The following is a 22,397-nucleotide window of genomic DNA, read 5'->3' as shown; positions in this document are numbered from 1 at the left end:
GACCCTAGAGCCTTGTCTGCATTAGGAGTGATCTTGTGGTATCACAGCCTTGTGTGTTCTAAACAACCAGGGGATAGGATGAGGGAGATCAGTGAAATCTTGACAGGAAGCTGAGAAGGTTATAGAGATCTGTGGAGGTAAAGGAGGTCTTTGAGGGAGATCAGGGAAGGGATAACCAAGGAGGGAAATTCGGTTCAAGGTGAGAGGAATTTGTAACCAGCTGTCTAGAAAATGTTTTATTGGAGACGAAAAAAAAAAAGATCACTCAATAAGGAGTGACAGATGAGGGATTTGTAGTCCCAGAAGTTCAGAAAGTCATATATGATCACAAATTCACCATTTAAGGTCAGCAGTTCGTACTTCCTGGTCTGGCGTTATTATGCTGCAAGAGGAGAGGCCTTCTGCCCAGGTATCTCTCCTTGCAAGTTCTACGGGTCCAGCAGCCACTTGGCACTCAGAGTCCACGATGGTAGAAAAGTTCTGAGGCTGATGTCTTCTCTTTTAGTTCATCCTCAAGATTGTCTCTCTTGATCTAAAACAAAATGAAGAGATCAGAATGGAACAGCAAAACTTCCTATATGACCTGAATATACAGTATGCTAAAAATCAGCATATAGAATTCATAGAGATAAACTTTAATGCCCTGTACACACGACCGGTTTTGCCGTCGGAATAAACTCTGAAGGTTTTTCCGACGGAATTCCGCTCAAGCTGTCTTGCATACACACGGTCACACCAAAGTCCGACCGTCCGGAATGCGGTGACGTACAACACGTACGACGGGACTAGAAAAAGGAAGTTCAATAGCCAGTAGCCAATAGCTTCCGTCTCGTACTTGCTTCAGAGCATGCGTAGTTTTTGGTCCGTCAGAACAGCATACAGACGATCGGGTTTCCCGATACTAATTAGTTCCGTCGGAAAAATTTAGAACATGTTCTTTATCTAAGTCCGTCAGAATTTTAGACGGAAAAAGTCCGATGGGGCATACACACGGTCGGAATATACGATGAAGAGCTCGCATTGGACTTTTTCTGAAGGACATACTGCTCGTGTGTACGCGGCATTGCTTTTTACAGAAATAATGATTAGATTATAAATCGAGCCAGGCACACAAGGGAAGAGAAGATTGTCTTTCTGTCCCTAAGGAACAGATATTTTCTCTTCTGTTATATGGGTGTGGATCAGTGCTTGGTCCTTAGGCAAGCCATAAATGGTGCAAAAAAAATTTCCTGATAGGAATCCCTCCTGCTGAGCAATTGTCAGCTCCCGGCATGGGGGAGAAGATAGTGATGATAGCTAGTGTCTACAGCAGCCGCTAGCAATAATCGCAAGTGAATCCGGGGCAGGCTGGTTGTACCCAAATTGATCAATTAACTTGGTACAATCGGCCTGCACACACACACACACACACACACACACACACACACACATTTCGATTCTCAGCCGGTTCCTGCTGAACCTCCTGAGATTAGAACAGTCTATGGCCGGCCTTAGTTCATCAAGGTTCAGGTCTCTGCATTAGATGTCCTGTACCAGATGCTTTTGATGTCCCACCCTTTAATTAAAGACACCTTTGTAAGGGGTGTCATTCTTTTGGCTCTTTTTTTGCCTCCATAGGATTTGAACCTTGTCCTGTTGGTTCTTCAAAGGCCTCCCTTTGATCTAATTTACTGCTTTTGTCTTTGACTCAGAATATGGTTTTTCTTGTGGCCATCACTTCTGCCAGATGGGTATTTGAACTGGTGGCCATGTCCTGTAAGTAACTCTTTTGATTCTTCACAGGAATAGAGTAGTTTTGAGACCTAGGCTGAAGCCGCCTTTGGAAGGAAGGCCTTTCACCTTACTGAGGATATTGTCTTGCCATCCTTTTGTTTGGTGCTATTTAAAGCGGAGTTCCACCCTATTTTACATCTTTTGCTCAATCACATGCCAGGAATGTATTCAGTTATAAACGGAGGTTTTTTTTTTTTTTTTTCTTTTGTACCTGTATTTTTGCCATGTCCCTCTCTGCTTCCTGTAGGAGTCCACTGAGGATATGGGCAGGTATTCTGCGGGTATTACGTAATTTCCTGTGTGCCGCTTTGTCTCCTGGGAGCTCGTGTCATTATTCCCAGGAGTCATTGCGGAGGCCTCCCGCGAGTTCTCGCGGGATTTCAAAAGAGGAAGTGAAAGTAAATATCCTTTTTTTTTAGTTTTTGCTAATCAAATTCTGCTATTCAGCTTTGTTTTCATTACCTGTATACATGCTGGTCTCTCCCCTACTGAGCTTTGCTTTATCTTTTTTTTTTTTTATTGGTTTGGTTGCCATCACAAAGGGCGGGAACTTTCTACGACGCCACCCGTTGTGATGGCAACCCTGAATTTTAGGGCACTGCTCGCCGTAAACACTGAGCCTGTGCGGGAAATAGCGGTGAATGCTGGGAGCTCAGCATTCACCGGATCCCGGAAATCAATGCTTGTGGGCTTCACACGCCCACAATCAAGATGGGAACAGCCAGGATCAATTTTTATAAATACTTATTGAAAACGGACAGCAGCAGATTTAAGAAACCGAAACAGTGAGTATCACTTTATGATTGTACAAGTGTCTGAATGACTAAAAAAAAAAAAAAAAATAGGAATGGTCGCGGGAACCTCGCTTTAACCAAAAGGAGATTTCCCTTCATTGCCCAAATGTAGTCAGAGCATTCCGTGTGGATCTCTCAGCCGCACGTTCTGTCAGACAGATTCCCTGTTAGGCATTTCGGATGGGTCCAGGAAGGGTCATCCTTCGGTTCCAGTTTCGCCTTTTCTATGTTCCCGGCTTTCCTTTTGAAAGCTTACTCTACTGAATCTGTGAGCGCTATTTCGCCATTAGGCTCAGTTTTCCATGTCTCTAAGACTGCCCATTGACTTCTGTATACACTTTCTCAAGGTTTCACCAATTGGATGATTTGGCGTCTGTCCATTTCAGTTTTGCATGCAAAGTGTCACAAGGCAGCTCTGCAAGTTGCCCACACTTTCTTTTTTTGGGGGCCTGTTTGCCTGTGTAACTGCACTACCCACCTATCTGATGGACTTCTGTTGTCCCAGAATCCTGTGTCCCTCAATGAATGATACAGAAAACAGGATTTTTGTACTCATTGTAAAATCTTTTTTCTTGGGAGGAACATAGATTCCCCCCCTCCCACTCTGTGATTATGAGCACTGCTCCTGGTATTGCATACTACAGACTGAAGAATGCTAAGAGTTGAAGGGGTTATATTTGCTAGTAGGGGTGTTGAAAATGATCGGCGCATCGATGCATCGGGATTATACCCTTCCCGATTCGGCATCGATGCGGTAACCCGGCATAATCGATTATGCATGACGTCATTCCGGCTCCTCCCCCTCGCACAGCAGTGTCTGCTGGAATGACAAGCCACCGATCGGCTGGCTGCGCCTGGTGCTTCTCCCTCCTGAACGGACAATGTAATGTCAGAGTGCTGCCCCCACCCATGCTCTCCCCCTCCTCTGGGATCTGTATATCTGGACAGTGACACCGATCATCTCCCTGATGGGCGGGCGCTGAGACTGCACGGAGCTGAGACACAGATCACTGCACGGAGCTGAGAAACACCGAGATCACTGCAGCTGTGTTAACAGTGGTTGGATGAGGCAGGCATAGGGTAGGCTTCAGGAAACGAGCTGTGAGGAGAGGAGGGGGGATGGTAGGAGTGCTCCGGAGGTGAGAGCCTGTCATGCTTGATATATGTGAGGGGTGAGTGCATAGAAGTGGCACATCCCCCCACCTGCTGCAACTATCCAGTGTGTGTGTGTACTGTATGCTTAACACATTGGGGGCTGCACAAACTTTTATTGTCAATTTTCTTACTGTGATTTCCCTATCATCTCTCCCCTCTGGAACCATCTACTGATCTGCAAGCAGTATATTTCTTGCTGATTGGAATGTCTTCCTTCTTTATTTTTGCAGTAATGTTGAACTGTTTACTATCCAAGTTGCTGCCAAAAGACTCAAAGGGTATTATTTTTTCTTTAAAATAAAAGATATCATACTTACCTGCTGATCTCCTGTACTATGTCTCTGACCATCCCCTGTACTATGTCTGCAGTTTCTGATCATCTCCTGTACTATGTCTGCAGTCTCTGACCATCTCCTGTACTATGTCTGCAGTCTCTGACCATCTCCTGTACTATGTCTGCAGTCTCTGATCATCTCCTGTACTATGTCTGCAGTCTCTGACCATCTCCTGTACCATGTCTGCAGTCTCTGACCATCCCCTGTACCATGTCTGCAGTCTCTGACCATCTCCTGTACCATGTCTGCAGTCTCTGACCATCCCCTGTACCATGTCTGCAGTCTCTGACCATCTCCTGTACCATGTCTGCAGTCTCTGACCATCTCCTGTACCATGTCTGCAGTCTCTGATCATCCCCTGTACCATGTCTGCAGTCTCTGACCATCTCCTGTACCATGTCTGCAGTCTCTGACCATCTCCTGTACCATGTCTGCAGTCTCTGATCATCTCTTGTATTATGTCTGCAGTCTCTGACCATCTCTTGTACCATCTCTGCAGTCTCTGATCATCTCCTGTACTATGTCTGCAGTCTCTGATCATCTCCTGTACTATGTCTGCAGTCTCTGATCATCTACTGTACTATGTCTGCAGTCTCTGATCATCTACTGTACTATGTCTGCAGTCTCTGATCATCTCCTGTAGTATGTGCGCAGTCTCTCTGACAATCCCCTATAGTATGTCCGCAGTCTGACCATCTCCTGTAGTATGTCCACAGTCTCTGACCATCTCCTGTAGTATGTCCGCAGTCTCTGACCATCTCCTGTAGTATGTCCGCAGTCTCTGACCATCTCCTGTAGTATGTCCGCAGTCTCTGACCATCTCCTGTATTATGTCGGCAGTCTCTGACCATCTCCTGTATTATGTCGGCAGTCTCTGACCATCTCCTGTATTATGTCGGCAGTCTCTGACCATCTCCTGTATTATGTCGGCAGTCTCTGACCATCTCCTGTATTATGTCGGCAGTCTCTGACCATCTCCTGTAGCATGTCGGCAGTCTCTGACCATCTCCTGTAGTATGTCCGCAGTCTCTGACCATCTCCTGTAGTATGCCTGTAGTCTCTGACCATCACCTGTAGTATGTACGCACTCCGCAGTCTGACCATCTCCTGTAGTATGTCCGTAGTCTCTCTGACCATCTCCTGTAGCATGTCCGTAGTCTCTGACTATCTCCAGCTGGTCAGAGACTGCAGACATGATACAGGAGATGGTCAGAGACTGCAGACATGGTACAGGAGATGTTCAGAGACTGCAGACAATGTCTGCAGTCTCTGACCATCTCTTGCAGTAGGTCTGCAGTCTCTGACCATCTCTTGTACCATGTCTGCAGTCTCTGACCATCTCCCCTAGTATTTTGGGGAGAGCCTGGAGCTCCTTTAAGTTGTTGTCTGCTGTGTTTAGACTTTGCTACATGCAGGGAGTGTTGTCTTTTTTTTTAAAGAACAGATCGAATAAAAAAAAAATGGAGTTCTCCTGACAGCTTGAATTTTTTTGATGAAAACCACACGCACCTCCGCTGTAATCGTGATGCATCGTGATGCATCGCGGAATCGAATCGAATCGTTGACATGATAATCGTAATTGAATCGAATCGTGAGGCCAGTGAAGATGCGCACCTCTATTTGCTAGGGCTGGTCTACAGTCTTATAATGTCCAATCCTTCTGTAGGCAGCAGTATAACCCAGTTGTCCTCAAAATCCTGTGTCCCTCAATGGACTCCGACTAAGGCCTTTTACGGTGAGCAAAAAATCCCATTATTCAGTGCCGCAGACTTGGGGGCTGTCATCCTCTGTATTATTGTGACAAAGATTTTCCTAAAACAAGCAGTAGGATGACCTTGGAACATACCTTTCCATGCTGCGGAAATAAGGCGAAGGATATCGGAGTCATTATCCCAAAGGTGAGAGCAGCAATCAGAAGTTTAACAACCGTAAAAATACCAGGATTACGGAGCATGTGAGGAGATCTATGGAGGAGGAGGAAAAAAAATTAGGATGATGAGTTCAGTCACATGCTTCTCTCTATAAATAAGGGCAGCGCTCCTCAGTCACAAGACACTTGCCACAAATAAAAGCAGTCAGGGTGTTCCTATTCCACCATAAAATGCAGCTGTACTGTTACCAGACTACAAGATTGTCATGTTTATACACCCAACCCGAGAACCATATTGTACAATCAGCACCCACCAGACTGTTATATTGTACAGTCAGCACACACCAGAGCATCCTATTTGTGCAAACTGCACCCTGCCAGACCATCATATTGAGCAGTCAGCACACCCCCACCCATCATATTGTACAATCTTCACACTCCCAACCATCATATTGTACAATCTGCACACTCCCAACCATCATATTGTACAATCTGCACACCCCCAACCATCATATCGTACAATCTGCACACCCCCAACCATCATATCGTACAATCTGTACTCCCCCAACCATCATATCGTACAATCTGTACTCCCTCAACCATCATATCGTACAATCTGCACTCCCCCAACCATCATATCGTACAATATGCACCCCTCAACCATCATATCGTACAATCTGCGCTCCCCCAACCTTCATATCGTACAATCTGCACGCTGCCAGACAGTCATGCAGTAAGCACTCCACCAGAGCATCATATAGCACAATCTGCGCGACCATCGTATTGTACAATCTGCAGCTTCATATTTTTAGATTTTTGCATAATGAGAAGTCATGTAGGACAGTTTACACCATGAGGAAATGAGGCTCTGTGTCCAATATGACTCTCTGAGAAGGTTGGAAGAGATTGTTCAGCTTGGGAGGGCACTTACCTTCTCACCAATGAGGGGGTGAGTGCTGTGACACCACACAAAAATGCTCTAGAGAGCGCGGTTTCCTTCACTGCCTGAAAGAAATGATTTGATGTTAAAGGGGCACTCCAGTAAGATATTGAGATTTTACATTAAAATGAATCCACGGAAATGAGGGGGATCTGCTGGGTGCTCCAGTTACTAATCCCTTCTGGTTCCCGGACTCCTCAGCATTTAAATGGCCATAATGCTCAGCCGATGCATTGCTATTGCAGCTCCACCCACACACACTGGAGCAGGAGAGGGTGGTTGCACTACACAGTCATGCTGCAGGTTCACAAGAACTTGATGGATATCTACATCAATCAGCTTCCTATTTCCTTTGGGACATAAAATCTAGTAGGTTGATACAAGTGACTAGTGCAAGTCTACCCATAACATAGTTTTATTACTTGTTAATCCTGCCAGTAGACCCGCTATATTTTCACTTCCTATAACAAAGTGACAACGCTACGTGTTCTCCAGTCACACAGCAGCATTGACACCCTGTGGACAGGGTCATGTTGGATAAAAATTTCATTTTACATGGACTTTAACAGCTTGCATAACATGGGAGTGTTACTTATGCTCCCAAAAAATGTAAAGTACACACAGCATACGTAGCACGCCTTGTCCCTCTGTCACTACTCCCCACTCTTACCAACAATTCCTGGCTGTCAAAATGACAGCCAAGACTTGCAGGGTAAGAGCTGTTTTACACTTGTGGTGGAGTGCGGATCGCTCTTTAGGGGGCACTTGACAGTCCTGAGGAGGTGCTGAATCGCCACTTCACTGCCTGACTGAACCTTATAATGCCACACCAACACGTCACAATCGCATTTATGCATTGCAAGTGGTTGTGGTGCAGTTCAACTGAGCTCAGTGGGTTGAGTTTTGACAGGCTCTGCTGCTTGTCAAACTCTGCACCCCGAGTCATAATAGCTGTGAAGCAAAGTGCTGTGACATGTGAATGGCCCCATCCAGCTGTTATTTTACCACTCAAATGGGCGGCCGCTTGTTTTTACAGCCTGCCTGGAAAACACCCGTCCCCTCCCTGTGCCTTCTTTAATGGGAAGTGGTGCCGTGGCCTCCCCTCCCCATATACTAATCCACAAGTCACACCCCATCCCCCATGCCCTAATCCCGTAGAGCTAAACCCCCTTCACCCATACACCAACAACCTTTTCTGAGGACCAGTTCCTTCTTCTAACTCACCTGCATACTACAGTAAAAAAAAAAAAAAAACAACACCAGAGGGGTGACTTGCACCATACATTTCCAATCACTGTCATTTAAATACATAGGCCTGGAAGATAAACCTGCAGGGAATGTTTTTTGATTGTCAAATCCATGGTTTTATAACTATGCCTTAGCCCTGGTTCACGTTGGTGCGTTTTGAGATGCGATTTCACATATCAAATCGGCAGGAATTGCTGGAAAATGGCACCGTCCTAATCAGTGCGATGCTGCATTTGCGGTGCTGCACAGATTTAAAAAAGTAGTTTATGCACTACTTTTTGCGATTTCGGGGTGCGATTTCCATTGACATCTGTGCAGAAATCCGCACAGATGTCTGTGAAATTGCCGCCGAAATCGGGACTGACATGTGGGAGTGAAATCGTTCAGCTGAACTCGCACGGCTTTATTCCCGCAGCTCAGTGTGAACCTGTGCCTACTGACTCGTGACAGTCAGAGTTACTCCAAGCAAATAGAGTTTCACCCTACACACTTTGCAATCTAGTCATGCACAAATCCCCCTCCCCCCTCCCCTTCTACCCTGTAATTGGCTTCCTATTATGCAACGTGAATTCTATGTATAACTATAGATCCATAGAAGTCTATGACAAAGCTTGCTTAAAGCACCTGCAGCTTTTAGTCAGCTTTAGCTTCGCTTTGTTTTGGAGGTATTGCAGGTATGAGATATCCCAGGATACAAAGGGTGGGCCAACTCAATATTGAACCCTACGGACTAAGACTGGGGTGCCTTTAAAGTTCATATATGTGTGTAAAGGCAGACGTCCCAATACTTTTGGTAATATAGTGTATATTATAAAAGGCTATTCTGTTTGTATATTCTGTCTCCCTTTTCACTCATAACAGGTTATACTTTCAGAAGCAACACAACATATTTTTCTAGCTCATATATTATATAGGTTTGTGGACACCTGACCATAATACCTAGCTTTTTAGACATTTCTAGATCATATGCATGTTGCCATTAACCCCCCCCCCCCCCTTTTTTTGGGGGGGTAACCGCCTCCATTCTTCCGGGATGGCTTTCCATGAGATTATAGAGTGTTTCGGATATTGTTCCATAAAAGCTGACTCTCAGAAAGACACCTTCAGTAGTCACTTCCGGTTCATGTGTATATATACTGGGAGTGTCTGGTGCAGACATCACATCTGGTGTGGAGGAAAGTGAGCAGGGTCCGAACCAGGCAGCACACATGGTGTGCAACATGGGAATGCTGTAGCAGAAGGTGAGCAGAAACAGAAGAGAGAGGACTGAGCGGCAGAGGATCAGCAGAGCTGGGGGACTAGAGCAGGAGAAACTAGCAATGTCACATGTGCTGTGCAGCACAGGAACCAGAAAGAGAGGAGGAACAGCAAACCAGGGGATCAGCAGAGCTGGAGGTTATTACTGAGCCAGGGATCAGCAGAGCTGGAGGTTATTACTGAGCCAGGGATCAGCAGAGCTGGAAGTCATTACTGAGCCAGGAATCAGCAGAGCTGGAGGTTACTACTGAGCCAGGGATCAGCAGAGCTGGAGGTTATTACTGAGCCAGGGATCAGCAGAGCTGGAAGTTATTACTGAGCCAGGGATCAGCAGAGCTGGAAGTTACTACTGAGCCAGGGATCAGCAGAGCTGGAGGTTATTACTGAGCCAGGGATCAGCAGAGCTGGAAGTTATTACTGAGCCAGGGATCAGCAGAGCTGGAAGTTACTACTGAGCCAGGGATCAGCAGAGCTGGAGGTTACTACTGAGCCATGGATCAGCAGAGCTGGATGTTACTACTGAGCCAGGGAGCAGCAGAGCTGGAGATTACTACTGAGCAGGGATCAGCAGAGCTGGAGGTTATTACTGAGCCAGGGATCAGCGGAGCTGGAGGTTACTAATGAGCCAGGGATCAGCAGAGCTGGAGGTTATTACTGAGCCAGGGATCAGCAGAGCTGGAGGTTATTACTGAGCCAGGGATCAGCAGAGCTGGAAGTCATTACTGAGCCAGGGATCAGCAGAGCTGGAGGTTACTACTGAGCCAGGGAGCAGCAGATCTGGGGGTTATTACTGAGCCAGGGATCAGCAGAGCTGGAAGTTATTACTGAGCCAGGGATCAGCAGAGCTGGAAGTCATTACTGAGCCAGGAATCAGCAGAGCTGGAGGTTACTAATGAGCCAGGGATCAGCAGAGCTGGAGGTTACTACTGAGCCAGGGAGCAGCAGAGCTGGAGATTACTACTGAGCAGGGATCAGCAGAGCTGGAGGTTACTACTGAGCCAGGGATCAGCAGAGCTGGAGGTTACTACTGAGCCAGGGATCAGCAGAGCTGGAGGTTACTACTGAGCCAGGGAGCAGCAGAGCTGGAGGTTATTACTGAGTCAGGGATCAGCAAAGCTGGCAGTTAGTGCCGGTTCACACAGGGGCGACTTGTCAGGCGACCTAGCCGTCTGACAAGTCGCCTCCCGTTCTGTACTACGAAACCATTCTAATAGGAGCGACGCAAGTCGCTCTGACTTAGAAAAAGGTTCCTGTAGTATTTTTGGGGTGACTTCAGGCGACTTGCATTGACTTCTATACAGAAGTCGTTTTGCAAGTCGCGGCTAAAGTCGTGTGCAGGTCGCCTCGGTGAGGCGACCTGCAAGTCGTGCCGCCCCTGTGTGAACTGGCACTTACTGAGTGGGGTATCAGCAGAGCTGGGAGCATTATTAAGCAGGTAATCTGCTGACCAAGGGTAATAATAAGGTGGGGATCTGATGAACAAGGGTACCAATGAGCTGGGGATCTGCTGAACAGGGTTACTACTGAGCTTGGGTTGTACTGGGCCCCTTTAAAACAAATAGAAAATCAACGCACACACAGAGCATTTGCCAAGCTTCATTAAAGCTTCAAAAAAGCATAACTGAAGCATTATTGAAGCATCAAAAAAGCATTTTGAAGCAACAGACACTTTAATGTGTGCTAAAGTCAAAGCAATTGTAAATGAGCTCTAACTGTACTACTTCCTTATGTTTACTCTTAGAACTGAACTCTGGGCACAAAAACTTTTACTTAAATATATTCCTCATTTACCACAAAGGAAATAAAGCCACTTTGTGAGCAGCAACTATGATTTAAAAAGATTCATCCAAGTATGTATTCTTAACTTTAAAAATGTCCTTTCATTTGTCCATAATCCATCTTCTATGTTCCTGTATGACATCCTCGTTGTGGGCTTGCTGTATGGAAACTGTTAATTATACATGTATGTCCTTTATATTCAATAAAAATTAAGATTTAAAAAAAATCCAACTTCTTGTTAGAGGGCGATTACGTTCATCCTCCCTGGTCCCACTGTATGTAGGAACGTAGCCGCCCTCCCTCTCTTGCTTGCTCCTGAGATGGACTATAGACTAAGGGATTTGTAGTGTACATGCAGCAGCCATGTGACTGCAACTAACGTGCACTGCTCTGTTCCAAACAAGGGTAAAAGGAGAAGTTCAGGAGATCATGGTGGACGGTACAAGAAGGCAGAAAAACACAGTAAGAAATGATTTATTGAAAAAAATAAAAAAAGATTACAGGGCCATTAAGTAGTGGATTGTATGGATTATTTTTTTCAAAAATAAGGATATTGTTTAATGTCACTTTCAATAAAGAATGTAGAACAAAAATAGCTCATCAGCAGAAAAGCTTCTCAAAGCAAAGCCCTGAACAGTGTTTGTAACTTCAGAGATACAATGGAACATTCATATGAAGATCAAACAGATGAACTTTCAACTGCATATGATGTCAGTTAAAGAACTTCACCCACTTAAAGCAGAACTTCACCCAAAAGGGGAAGTTTGGCTTGTTTAGATCCCCCCTCCTCAGCCACATTTGGCACTTTTTGAGGGTGGAGGGAAGAGCGGGTACCTGCTTTCTGGGACACATCACAGGTCCCAGAAGACTGCGGGACTATTCAGAAGGTGCAGCGAGGCTCGCACATGCGCAGTAGGAAACCGGCTGTGAAGTTGGAAAGCTCCACTGCCGGTTTCCCTTACCCAAGATGCATGTGTCTGGACCAGTGGAGGCTGGTGGGTTGTTATTTTGGGGGGGCGGCAAACAAACGACATCCCCCCACGGCGGCACGGCACTAAAACAGCACCCCCCCCCCGCTGGGCGAGGCTGCGTGGCACTGGGAGCACACCCCCCCCCCCCCCCCCCCCCGCGCACGGGCCGTCCGGCACTTACCCGCTCGTGTGGTGGGGCTGTGGTGTCTTCTCCTCCTCTCCTGGAGTGCGGGCAGCGTCAGCTCCGGTGTTCCTCTCAAGCTTTCTCCACTGTGTGTCTCCTCTTCCGCCAAAGCCCTAGGCGTCCAATAGGATCGCCTGGCGCTTTGGCCAATCATGAAACAGGTCTCATGACCTGCACTGCCTCCTGATTGGCGGGGAGGAACTGTAGTGTGAAAATTAATTCGCTATCGTCACACAACAGGGTGGGATCGGAGCGCAGTGCCCACCCTTTTTTTGAAGCCTATTAGAGCCTCTGGCTCTAATCAGGTGATTCAAAAAACACCCACCCCCCCATTGGAAACCATGGTCCGGTGCCCTGATATGTAGATCAGGGGGCCGGAAGCATGGATAGGGGGGGGGGGCGGCGCCCGTGCGCCCTCTATGGAAAGACTGCCACTGTCCTGGACCTGAAGCCAATTGAAGAATCAGCTCGGGTGAGGACATCGCTGGATCCCTGGACAGGTAAGTGTCCTTATATTAAAAGTCAGCAGCTACAGTATTGGTAGCTGCTGACTTTTAATTTTTTTAGGGGGGGTGGGGGAGACTGGAGATCCTCTTAAACTTTTGGAAAAAAGGTTTAAACCATATGACTAAAAGCGGCCCATATGACCTCAGCAGTTTTATAGTTTGTTCAAACCCCTGTAATGGACACCTTTGCTGGACAACTTGGCCCGTTACAGGAAACTGAAAAAAATAACATATCTACTGACAGGATTAACAGGTAATAAACTATGTTACAGGGGGGATTCAGAAAAATAAAAACTGCTGTCTTAATGCTACTTACGTACTGAATCATATATGTCATTTTTTACTATACCCAGAGCTCTACTTTAAACTGTTACTAAAAGGTAAAAATATATATTTTTTAAATTAAAATAACAAACATGTTATACTCACCAGCTCCATGTAATAGCATTGCACAGAGCAGCCTTGAAGCTCCTCTTCTGGGGTCCCCTGCCGGCGATCTTGGTTCCTCCTCTTTTTCGCGTGCCCCCTCATAGCAAGCCGCTTGCTATTTGGGCACACAGTGGGTGCTCGATCCCACGCTGTGTGCGTCTATGGAGCTGTGCTCCACAGATACACACAATGGGGCTTAGCCGACCCCCGCTTCCTCCTGACTGCATTTTATTGACAGCAGAAGGATGGGCCAATGGCTGCTGCTGCCACAGTCCCTGTGTAAAGAGAAAGAGGGGAGAAGAAATGCAGCCGTACACAGCGATGGATCTCTTCTCCCCTCTTCTACCCTTCACACATGGAAGAGGGAGGACAGGAAGCTGTAAAACTTTTTTCACTTTATTTCAGGGAATGCATTAAAGTGACACTAAAGCCTTTTTTTTATTTTTTAGGTAAAAATAACAACAAATTAGACTTACCTGCTCTGTGCAGGGGTTTTGCACAGAGCAGCCCAGATCCTCCTCTTCTCGGGTCCCTCTTTGGTGCTTCTGGCCCCTCCCCCCTGTTGAGTGCCCCCACAGCAAGCAGCTTGCTATGGGGGCACCCGAGCTGAGCCACAGCTCCCTGTGTCCATTCAGACATGGAGCCGCGGCCCCGCCCCCTTTCTCTTCTCTTTGGCTGGCTGACTTTGCTTGACAGCAGCGGGAGCAAATGGCGCCGCTCTGTTGTCCCAGCAAATGAGGAGGGAATCCCCGGGCAGCCGAGACACTCCTACAACATCGGCAGATAGAGATGGACCTCAGGTAAGTATTAGGGGGGCTGAGGGGATCTGCTGCATACAGAAGGTCTTTTATCTTAATGCATAGAATGCATTAAGATAAACCTTCTGACTTTACAAATAATGTTTTGGCTTTAGAACAACTTTAAGCACATTTAATGGGTTTGCTGGAAAGAATTTGCGGCTCCTCTCCAGAGGAGCTGTTGAGATCGGTCACAACTGGTTAGCCACCAATGGGGAAGGAGTATTTTTGAAAGGGGAGGGGTATGCACCAGGCTGGTTTAGTCAATCTGGAGAGGAGGAATATCAGACATTACCTTTTTTCCAGCTTTAGGAGACACACCGACAACGTTTCCTGCTCGGTCCACAACCTGAATTCCGCTATCCACTTCAGAAACTCTCACAAGTAGAACATTCAGGCCACCCAGCAATGCTAAAAAAATGCACGTCACATGATCAGTATGGCGAGACACATTATGGCGCACTCGGCTTTAATTGATGAGATGTGTATTTCACAGACCAAACCAAAATCGTACACAAAGCTGTTGTGGCACACAACGAGGTCACATATTGCACTCGCACAATGCACTAAATTATTGTACTAACAACCCAAACTCTCACATTGCATTCACACCCCAAACTCACACATTGCACTCACAACGGGGTGACATTGCACTCAGATGACACAAAGCACACTCACTCATTGCTTTCACATTATGCTCACAAATTGCACTGCCACACCACATGCACACACTGCAGTGCACTCCCACAATTGATTATCACACATTCACACCTTGCTCTGCACTCACACACCTCGCTCTCGCAGCGCTCTCACATACCCCTTACTTACCTAACAGTGGAGGGGGCAGTATTCTACCAATAAAGCTTTGTGTTGATGGACCGCTGAGTTTCAACCTTTTCACAACATAAAGTGGCATAGCCTGCAGGTGACAACAGTGAGGCATCCATGTACAGTAACAAATATATCTCCACCACACGCTGTAACCCCCCCCCCATCAGGCACTGTAAAGCTGGGTACACGCTTTTTTTCCCTCTTTCAGCCCACCCGCTAACAAACTAACAGATTCCTGTATCCACACAAGCGAGGTGGATGCAGGAACCTTCCTTGATAGAACATTGTATTCTGACAGTGGCGACTCCACTGTCAGAATACACTGATCGGTGCTGCAGCCGATTGGCTGCAAGTCTCTGATTGAAGGAGGTTTTCCAGCAGTCCTGTTCTAGCAATCAGGTTCTGTCAAACCAAGAGGGTCACACACACACAGATCGAAATGTGTCCGATCCCTGCCGAACTGGCAGAATTTAAATCTGTGTGTACCCAGCTTAAAGAGTAACTCCACTTTAGTGGGGAAAAATAATAGCAAATAAAAAAAAATTATAATATAGCGCAGTATTTTATGCAGAATTAAGTTACAAAAATAAATATTAACAACAACTTTATCAGTGCCCATCAATGCAGCCTATCAGTGCTCATCAGTGCCCATGATTGCAGCCTCATCAGTGCCCATGATTGCAGCCTCATCAGTGCCCATGAATGTAGCCTCATCAGTGCCCATGAATGTAGCCTCATCAGTGCTCATGAATGCAGCCTCATCAGTGCCCATGAATGCAGCCTCATCAGCGCCCATGAATGCAGCCTCATCAGCGCCCATGAATGCAGCCTCATCAGCGCCCATGAATGCAGCCTCATCAGCGCCCATGAATGCAGCCTCATCAGTGCCCATGAATGTAGCCTCATCAGCGCCCATGAATGCAGCCTCATCAGTGCCCATGAATGCAGCCTCATCAGCGCCCATGAATGCAGCCTCATCAGTGCCCATGAATGTAGCCTCATCAGCGCCCATGAATGCAGCCTCATCAGTGCCCATGAATGTAGCCTCATCAGTGCCCATGAATGTAGCCTCATCAGTGCCCATGAATGCAGCCTCATCAGTGCCCATGAATGCAGCCTCATCAGTGCATATGAATGCAGCCTATCAGTGCCATGAACGCAGCCTCATCAGTGCCTATGAATACAGCCTATCAGTGCCCATGAATGCAGCCTCATCAGTGCCATGAATGCAGCCTCATCAGTGCAGCCTCATCAGTGCCCATCAATGCAGCCTCATCAGACAGGAAAAGTCAGTTGGTTAGCAGGCCGGTCGGTAAGTTGAGCAAGTAATTTCACTGGTTTTGTTTCGCCCCCCCCCCAGTACACCTTTACCTCCATCACCTCCTACAGTTCACCTCTACCTCCAACACCTCCCCCAGTACACCTCTACCTCCAACACCTCCCCCAGTACACCTCTACCACCAACGCCTCCCACAGTACACCTCTACCTCCAATGCCTCCCCCAGTATACCTCTACCACCAACGCCTCCCCCAGTACACCTCTACCTCCAACACCTCCCCCAATACACCTCTACCACCAACGCCTCCCCCAGTACACCTCTACCACCAACGCCTCCCCCAGTACACCTCTACCTGTAACACCTCCCCCAGTACACCTCTACCTCCAACGCCTCCCCCAGTACACCTCTACCTCCAACGCCTCCCCCAGTACACCTCTACCTCCAACGCCTCCCCCAGTACACCTCTACCTCCAACACCTCCCCCAGTATACCTCTACCACCAACGCCTCCCCCAGTACACCTCTACCACCAACGCCTCCCCCAGTACACCTCTACCACCAACGCCTCCCACAGTACACCTCTACCTCCAATGCCTCCCCCAGTATACCTCTACCACCAACGCCTCCCCCAGTACACCTCTACCACCAACGCCTCCCCCAGTACACCTCTACCACCAACGCCTCCCCCAGTACACCTCTACCTCTAACACCTCCCCCAGTACACCTCTACCACCAACACCTCCCCCAGTACACCTCTACCACCAACGCCTCCCCCAGTACACCTCTAACACCTCCCCCAGTACACCTCTACCACCAGTTTTATTGTCACTCTGTTGTACTAATAAACAACACTTCAAGGATTACAGTTTTGCCGGCTCTCCTTATTACTGTTGCCTCCCCCAGTACACCTCTATCACCAACGCCTCACCCAGTACACCTCTACCTCCAACGCCTCCCCCAGTACACCTCTACCTCCAACGCCTCCCCCAGTACACCTCTACCACCAACGCCTCCCCCAGTACACCTCTACCACCAACGCCTCCCCCAGTACACCTCTACCACCAACGCCTCCCCCAGTACACCTCTACCTCTAACACCACCCCCAGTACACCTCTACCTCCAACGCCTCCCCCAGTACACCTCTACCTCCAACGCTGCCACCCCCAGTACACCTCTACCTCCAACTCCACCCCCAGTACACCTCTTCCTCCAACTCCTCCCCCAGTACACCTCTACCTCCAACGCTGCCTCCCCCAGTACACCTCTTCCTCCAACTCCTCCCCCAGTACACCTCTACCTCCAACGCTGCCACCCCCAGTACGCCTCTTCCTCCAACTCCTCTCCCAGTACACCTCTACCTCCAACGCTGCCTCCCCCAGTACACATCTACCTCCAATGCCTCCTCCAGTCCTCCAATGCATCCCCCCTCCCCCTAGCACACCTCTACCTGTAATTTTTCTTCCCAGCATATCTCTGCCTCCCGCTGCTGTCAATTAAAGTCAGTGAGCCCATGAGGAGAGAGAGGGGGCGGGGCCGAACCACAGCTTAATGTCTGAATGGACACACAGAGCAGCGCCTCAGTTTGGGTGCCCACATAGCAAGCTGCTTGCTGAAGGGGCACTCGGCAGGAGGAAGGTGCCAGGAACTCCTGCGAGGGACCTGAGAAGAGGGGGATCTGGGCTGCTCTGTGCAAAACCAACTACACAGAGCAGGCAAGTATAACATGTTTGTTTTTTTTAAACAAATAAAAACCAAGACTTTAGTATCACTTTAATGTGAAATGCAATACAATATGGCTATCTGGAGGCATTCTGTACACAGATGGTGTCCAGAAAACCCCTCCCTCCAGATATGTCATTTCCTGCTTGTGTGATTTGCTCCTTGATTTTCCCAGAAGTCTGCACTAAGATACAAGTCAGATTTTTGGCATCCCCTGCAACAAAAATGTCATTTTTGGCGAGATACTCCCAATAGGAAATCACGTCTAAAGGTATGCAGACTCTGCCACTTTCCGCAGCTGATTGATAATTCTAAAACCACTCCCATACAGATTCACCCTGAAAATGGACACAGACAAACACACAGCTATTTCTTCAGAATAACAAAAAGGTAGGAATCTGCAACAATGTTTGTTAAAATCCTCGCTCTGTACATAGATCACCCAGAGGGGAATGTTTTTTTTCTCAACAAAGGTAGCGTTACTCTTTAAGAATGGTGAAAATCAGAAGTTCTTAAAAAAAGCTCCACATTTCTGGCAGATCATGAAACCAAACAGAAAAATAAATCTTCACCCAAAGTATAGAGAGTGTTTATGATTAATCACATGAAGATTATCCCTCACTCACCCCAACACATGCCACGTAAAGTGCAGACCCAGACAGGTAGAGAGGATGCTGGGATAGCGAGTTCTTGGCCTGTAGGAAGCAGGGAGTAAGGTCAGATCACCTATCAACCCAACTAATCCCCTCCCCCCCAGGCCAGTACTGACCTTCCCGGAGAGATTCCTGTTCATCACTGTGAATCCAGCACTGTACGCCTGGAAGAAAAGCTACAACACACGGCACACGTTACATACATGTAGACGTCTTCAGGGCCCTGGAGCAGCTTCGAGAATTATCTTACCTGAGAGATGAATGCAGACATCACACCTTGGTGAGGCATTAATGTGGTGACCATCTGTAAAGGGACACAGAGGGAGCTGTACATAATACACCTACCCAGACTGGCCATAAAAAGGGACAATTCACACGTCTACATATATGCCAGACAAACAAAATGTGGGGACTCACCAGCGGACTCCCTGCAAACAGGAACGCTGAAATACCAAGAAAAGACTTCATGTGAAAATCTACATACAAGGACTACATGATGGCCTAGAAGGTGCCGAGTTTTATTTGTTAACCACTTGCCGACCGGCCACCATAGTTATACTACGGCAGGTCAGCTCTATTACACGAATCGCCGTAGGGGTACGTCGCTTCGTGCAATAAATAAATACAGTGGGCGCGCTGCAGCGCCGAAACCGATGCGCGTGGCCGGCGGCCAGAATGTCCACCGGCCACCTGCGATCGCTCCACAGAGAGCCAGAACGGGGATCTGTCAATGTAAACAAACAGATTCCCGTTCTGTCAGGGCAGTACAGAGTGATCGTCTGTTCATAGTGATCAGGAACAGCGATCTCTCTCTACTCCCTGTCAGTCCCCTCCCCCCACAATTAGAAACACCTCCTAGGGAACACATTTAACCCCTTGATCGCCCCCTAGTGTTAACCCCTTCCTTGCCAGTGTCATTTCAACAGTAATCAGTGCATTTTTATAGCACTGATCGATGTATAAATGTCACCGGTCCCAAAAAAGTGTCCTATCTGTCCGCCGCAATGTCCGAGTCCTGCTAAAAAACCGCTGATCACCACTATTACTAGTAAAAAAAAAAAAAAAATGTTAATAAAAATGCCATAAATATATCCCCTATTTTGTAGACACTATACCTTTTGCGCAAATGAATCAATATACGCTTATTGCGATTTTTTTTTACTAAAAATTTGTAGAAGAATACATATTGGCCTAAACTGATTTTTTTTTTTTTTTTTTTGGATATTTATTATAGCAAAAAAGTAAATAATCTTGTTTTTTTTTTTTTCAAAATCGTCGTAATTTTTGTTTATAGAGCGCAAAAAATAAAAACCGCAGAGGTGATCAAATACCACCAAAAGGATGCTCTATTTGTGGGAAAAAAAGGACATCAATTTTGTTTGGGTACAGCGTCGCACGACCACGCAACTGTCAGTTAAAGCGACGCAGTGCCGTATCGCAAAAAATGGCTTAATCATTAAGGGGGTAAATCCTTCCAGGGCTGAAGTGGTTAAAGGGGAAGACTCAAATGCATAAGTCACAGAGCAGAGGGGTGTACACGGCAGAGATGGGTACACAGCATGGTGCATGAGTGAGGGACATACATGGCACAAGTACATGGTAGAGGGACGCACACAGAAGGGTACATGGTAGGGGATGTATACAGTACATGGTAGAGGGACGCACACAGCTGGGTACATGATAGGGGATGTATACAGTACATGGTAGGGGATGTATACAGTACATGGTAGGGGATGTATACAGTACATGGCAAAGGGATGTATACAGTACATGGTAGAGGGACGCGCACAGCTGGGTACATGGTAGGGGATGTATACAGTACATGGCAGAGGGATGTATACAGTACATGGTAGGGGATGTATACAGTACATGGCAGAGGGATGTATACAGTACATGGTAGAGGGACGCACACAGCTGGGTACATGGTAGGGGATGTATACAGTACAGTACACTGTAAAGCAGGGGTGTCCAAACTTTTTTCAAAGAGAGCCAGATTTGATGAAGTGAACATGCGTGAGAGCTGAACATTTTGCCTAACATTCTTTGAACCATTAAAAATAAATGCAAATTAACTATTTTATGCAAAGTTTATTGCAAACAGTATACTTTTCATTTCAACACATGGATGACAAATCTAAACAGGCGTTAAATCACTATGACTTTCATATCTGAAGGTCAGATGAAAAAAAAAGCCCAGGAAGCTGAAATACATGTCAGGAACACTGTAAAGTACATTACACATTATTGGTAATAAAGGTTGTCTGTCAACTTTTACGTTAAAAAAATATGAACAGGAACATAACACGGAGTATACATGTTGTGTCCAAATATATTTATAACTGATTTAGACCAACTGACATTAACTGAGAGTCTAAGGATGAGCTCGGGCGTATAATTTTGATATATATTTTTTGTGACCCCCCCCCCCCAACGAATCCCCGAGCACCGCTCAAGACTAAGGATGAGCTCGGGCGTGTTCACAACTCCACGTGATCGAGCCCGCCGGGAAGCTGACAGCGTGCAGTGCCAATCACAGGCGCTGAGACATTTCCCGATCTCTGCAGCTGCGGACTGGGAAATGTCTCAGTGCCTGTGATTGGCACTGCACACTGAGCCCGCCGGGAAGCTGACAGTGTGCAGTGCCAATCACAGGCGCTGAGACATTTCCCGATCTCTGCAGCTGCGGACTGGGAAATGTCTCAGTGCCTGTGATTGGCACTGCACACTGTCAGCTTCCCGGCGGGCTCAATCACGTGGAGTTGTGATCACGCCCGAGCTCATCCTTAGTCTTGAGCGGTGCTCGGGGATTCGTTGGGGCCACAAAAGATATATATATCCAAATTACCAGTGGGGCCGTATTAAAAACGGAACGTGGGCGGCAATTGGCCTGCGGGCCGGACTTTGGACATGCAAGCTGTAGAGGGATGTATACAGTACGGTACATGATGGAGATATGTACACAGCACAGTACATGGTGGAGATATGTACACAGCACAGTACATGGTGGAGATACAGTGGTATTCAGACCCCCTTAAATTTTTCAGAGCAAATGAGATTCATGAGGTCAAAGGAACTGCCTGAAGAGCCCAGAGACAGAATTGTGGCAGGGCACAGATCTGGCCAAGGTTACAAAAAAATTCTGCTGCACTTAAGGTTCCTAAGAGCACAGTGGCCTCCATAATCCTTAAATGGAAGAGGTTTGGGATGACCAGAACCCTTCCTAGAGCTGGCCGTCCGGCCAAACTGAGCTATCGGAGGAGAAGAGCCTTGGTGAGAGAGGTAAAGAAGAACCCAAAGATCACTGTGGTTGAGCTCCAGAGATGCAGTCGGGAGATGGGAGACAGTTGTAGAAAGTCAACCATCACTGCAGCCCTCCACCAGTCGGGGCTTTATGGCAGAGTGGCCTGACGGAAGCCTCTCCTCAGTGCAAGACACGTGAAAGCCCGCATGGAGTTTGCTAAAAAACTCCTGAAGGACTCCAAGATGATGAGACCAAGATAGAACTTTTTGGCCTTAATTCTAAGCAGTATGTGTGGAGAAAACCAGGCACTGCTCATCACCTGTCCAATACAGTCCCAACAGTGAAGCATGGTGGTGGCAGCATCATGCAGTGCGGGTGTTTTTCAGCTGCAGAGACAGGACGACTGTTTGCAATCAAGGGAAAGATGAATGCGGCCAAATACAGGGATATCCTGGGCGAAAACCTTCTCCAGAGTGCTCAGGACCTCAGACTGGGCCGAAGGTTTACCTTCCAACAAGACAATGACCCTAAGCACACAGCTAAAATAACGAAGGAGTGGCTTCACAACAACTTCGTGACTTTTCTTGAATGGCCCAGCCAGAGCCCTGACTTAAACCCAATTGAGCATCTCTGGAG

The 22,397-nt window shown here is 47.3% G+C and overlaps 1 protein-coding gene across 1 annotated transcript in view; it reads right to left on the bottom strand.

Moving 5' to 3' along the window:
• Window positions 1-221: 221 nt before the first annotated feature.
• SFXN4 (sideroflexin 4) overlaps window positions 222-22,397 on the bottom strand; it is a 36,892-nt gene continuing 14,716 nt past the window's right edge. Inside the window, exons 6-14 of the mRNA XM_073595785.1 lie at window positions 18,938-18,963; window positions 18,771-18,824; window positions 18,637-18,696; window positions 18,494-18,562; window positions 14,867-14,957; window positions 14,334-14,449; window positions 6,859-6,932; window positions 5,904-6,021; window positions 222-532 (exon numbers count right to left, since the gene is read on the bottom strand). Coding sequence (XP_073451886.1) covers window positions 455-532; window positions 5,904-6,021; window positions 6,859-6,932; window positions 14,334-14,449; window positions 14,867-14,957; window positions 18,494-18,562; window positions 18,637-18,696; window positions 18,771-18,824; window positions 18,938-18,963 — 686 coding nt within the window. The 3' untranslated portion in view covers window positions 222-454. The remainder of the gene's footprint in view (window positions 533-5,903; window positions 6,022-6,858; window positions 6,933-14,333; window positions 14,450-14,866; window positions 14,958-18,493; window positions 18,563-18,636; window positions 18,697-18,770; window positions 18,825-18,937; window positions 18,964-22,397) is intronic.

This window comes from Aquarana catesbeiana, linkage group LG08, assembly GCF_042186555.1.
Source record: "Aquarana catesbeiana isolate 2022-GZ linkage group LG08, ASM4218655v1, whole genome shotgun sequence".
Lineage (NCBI taxonomy): Eukaryota > Metazoa > Chordata > Amphibia > Anura > Ranidae > Aquarana > Aquarana catesbeiana.
Note: the sequence above shows the minus strand (reverse complement) of the source record. Positions and strands in the feature narration are given on the sequence as shown.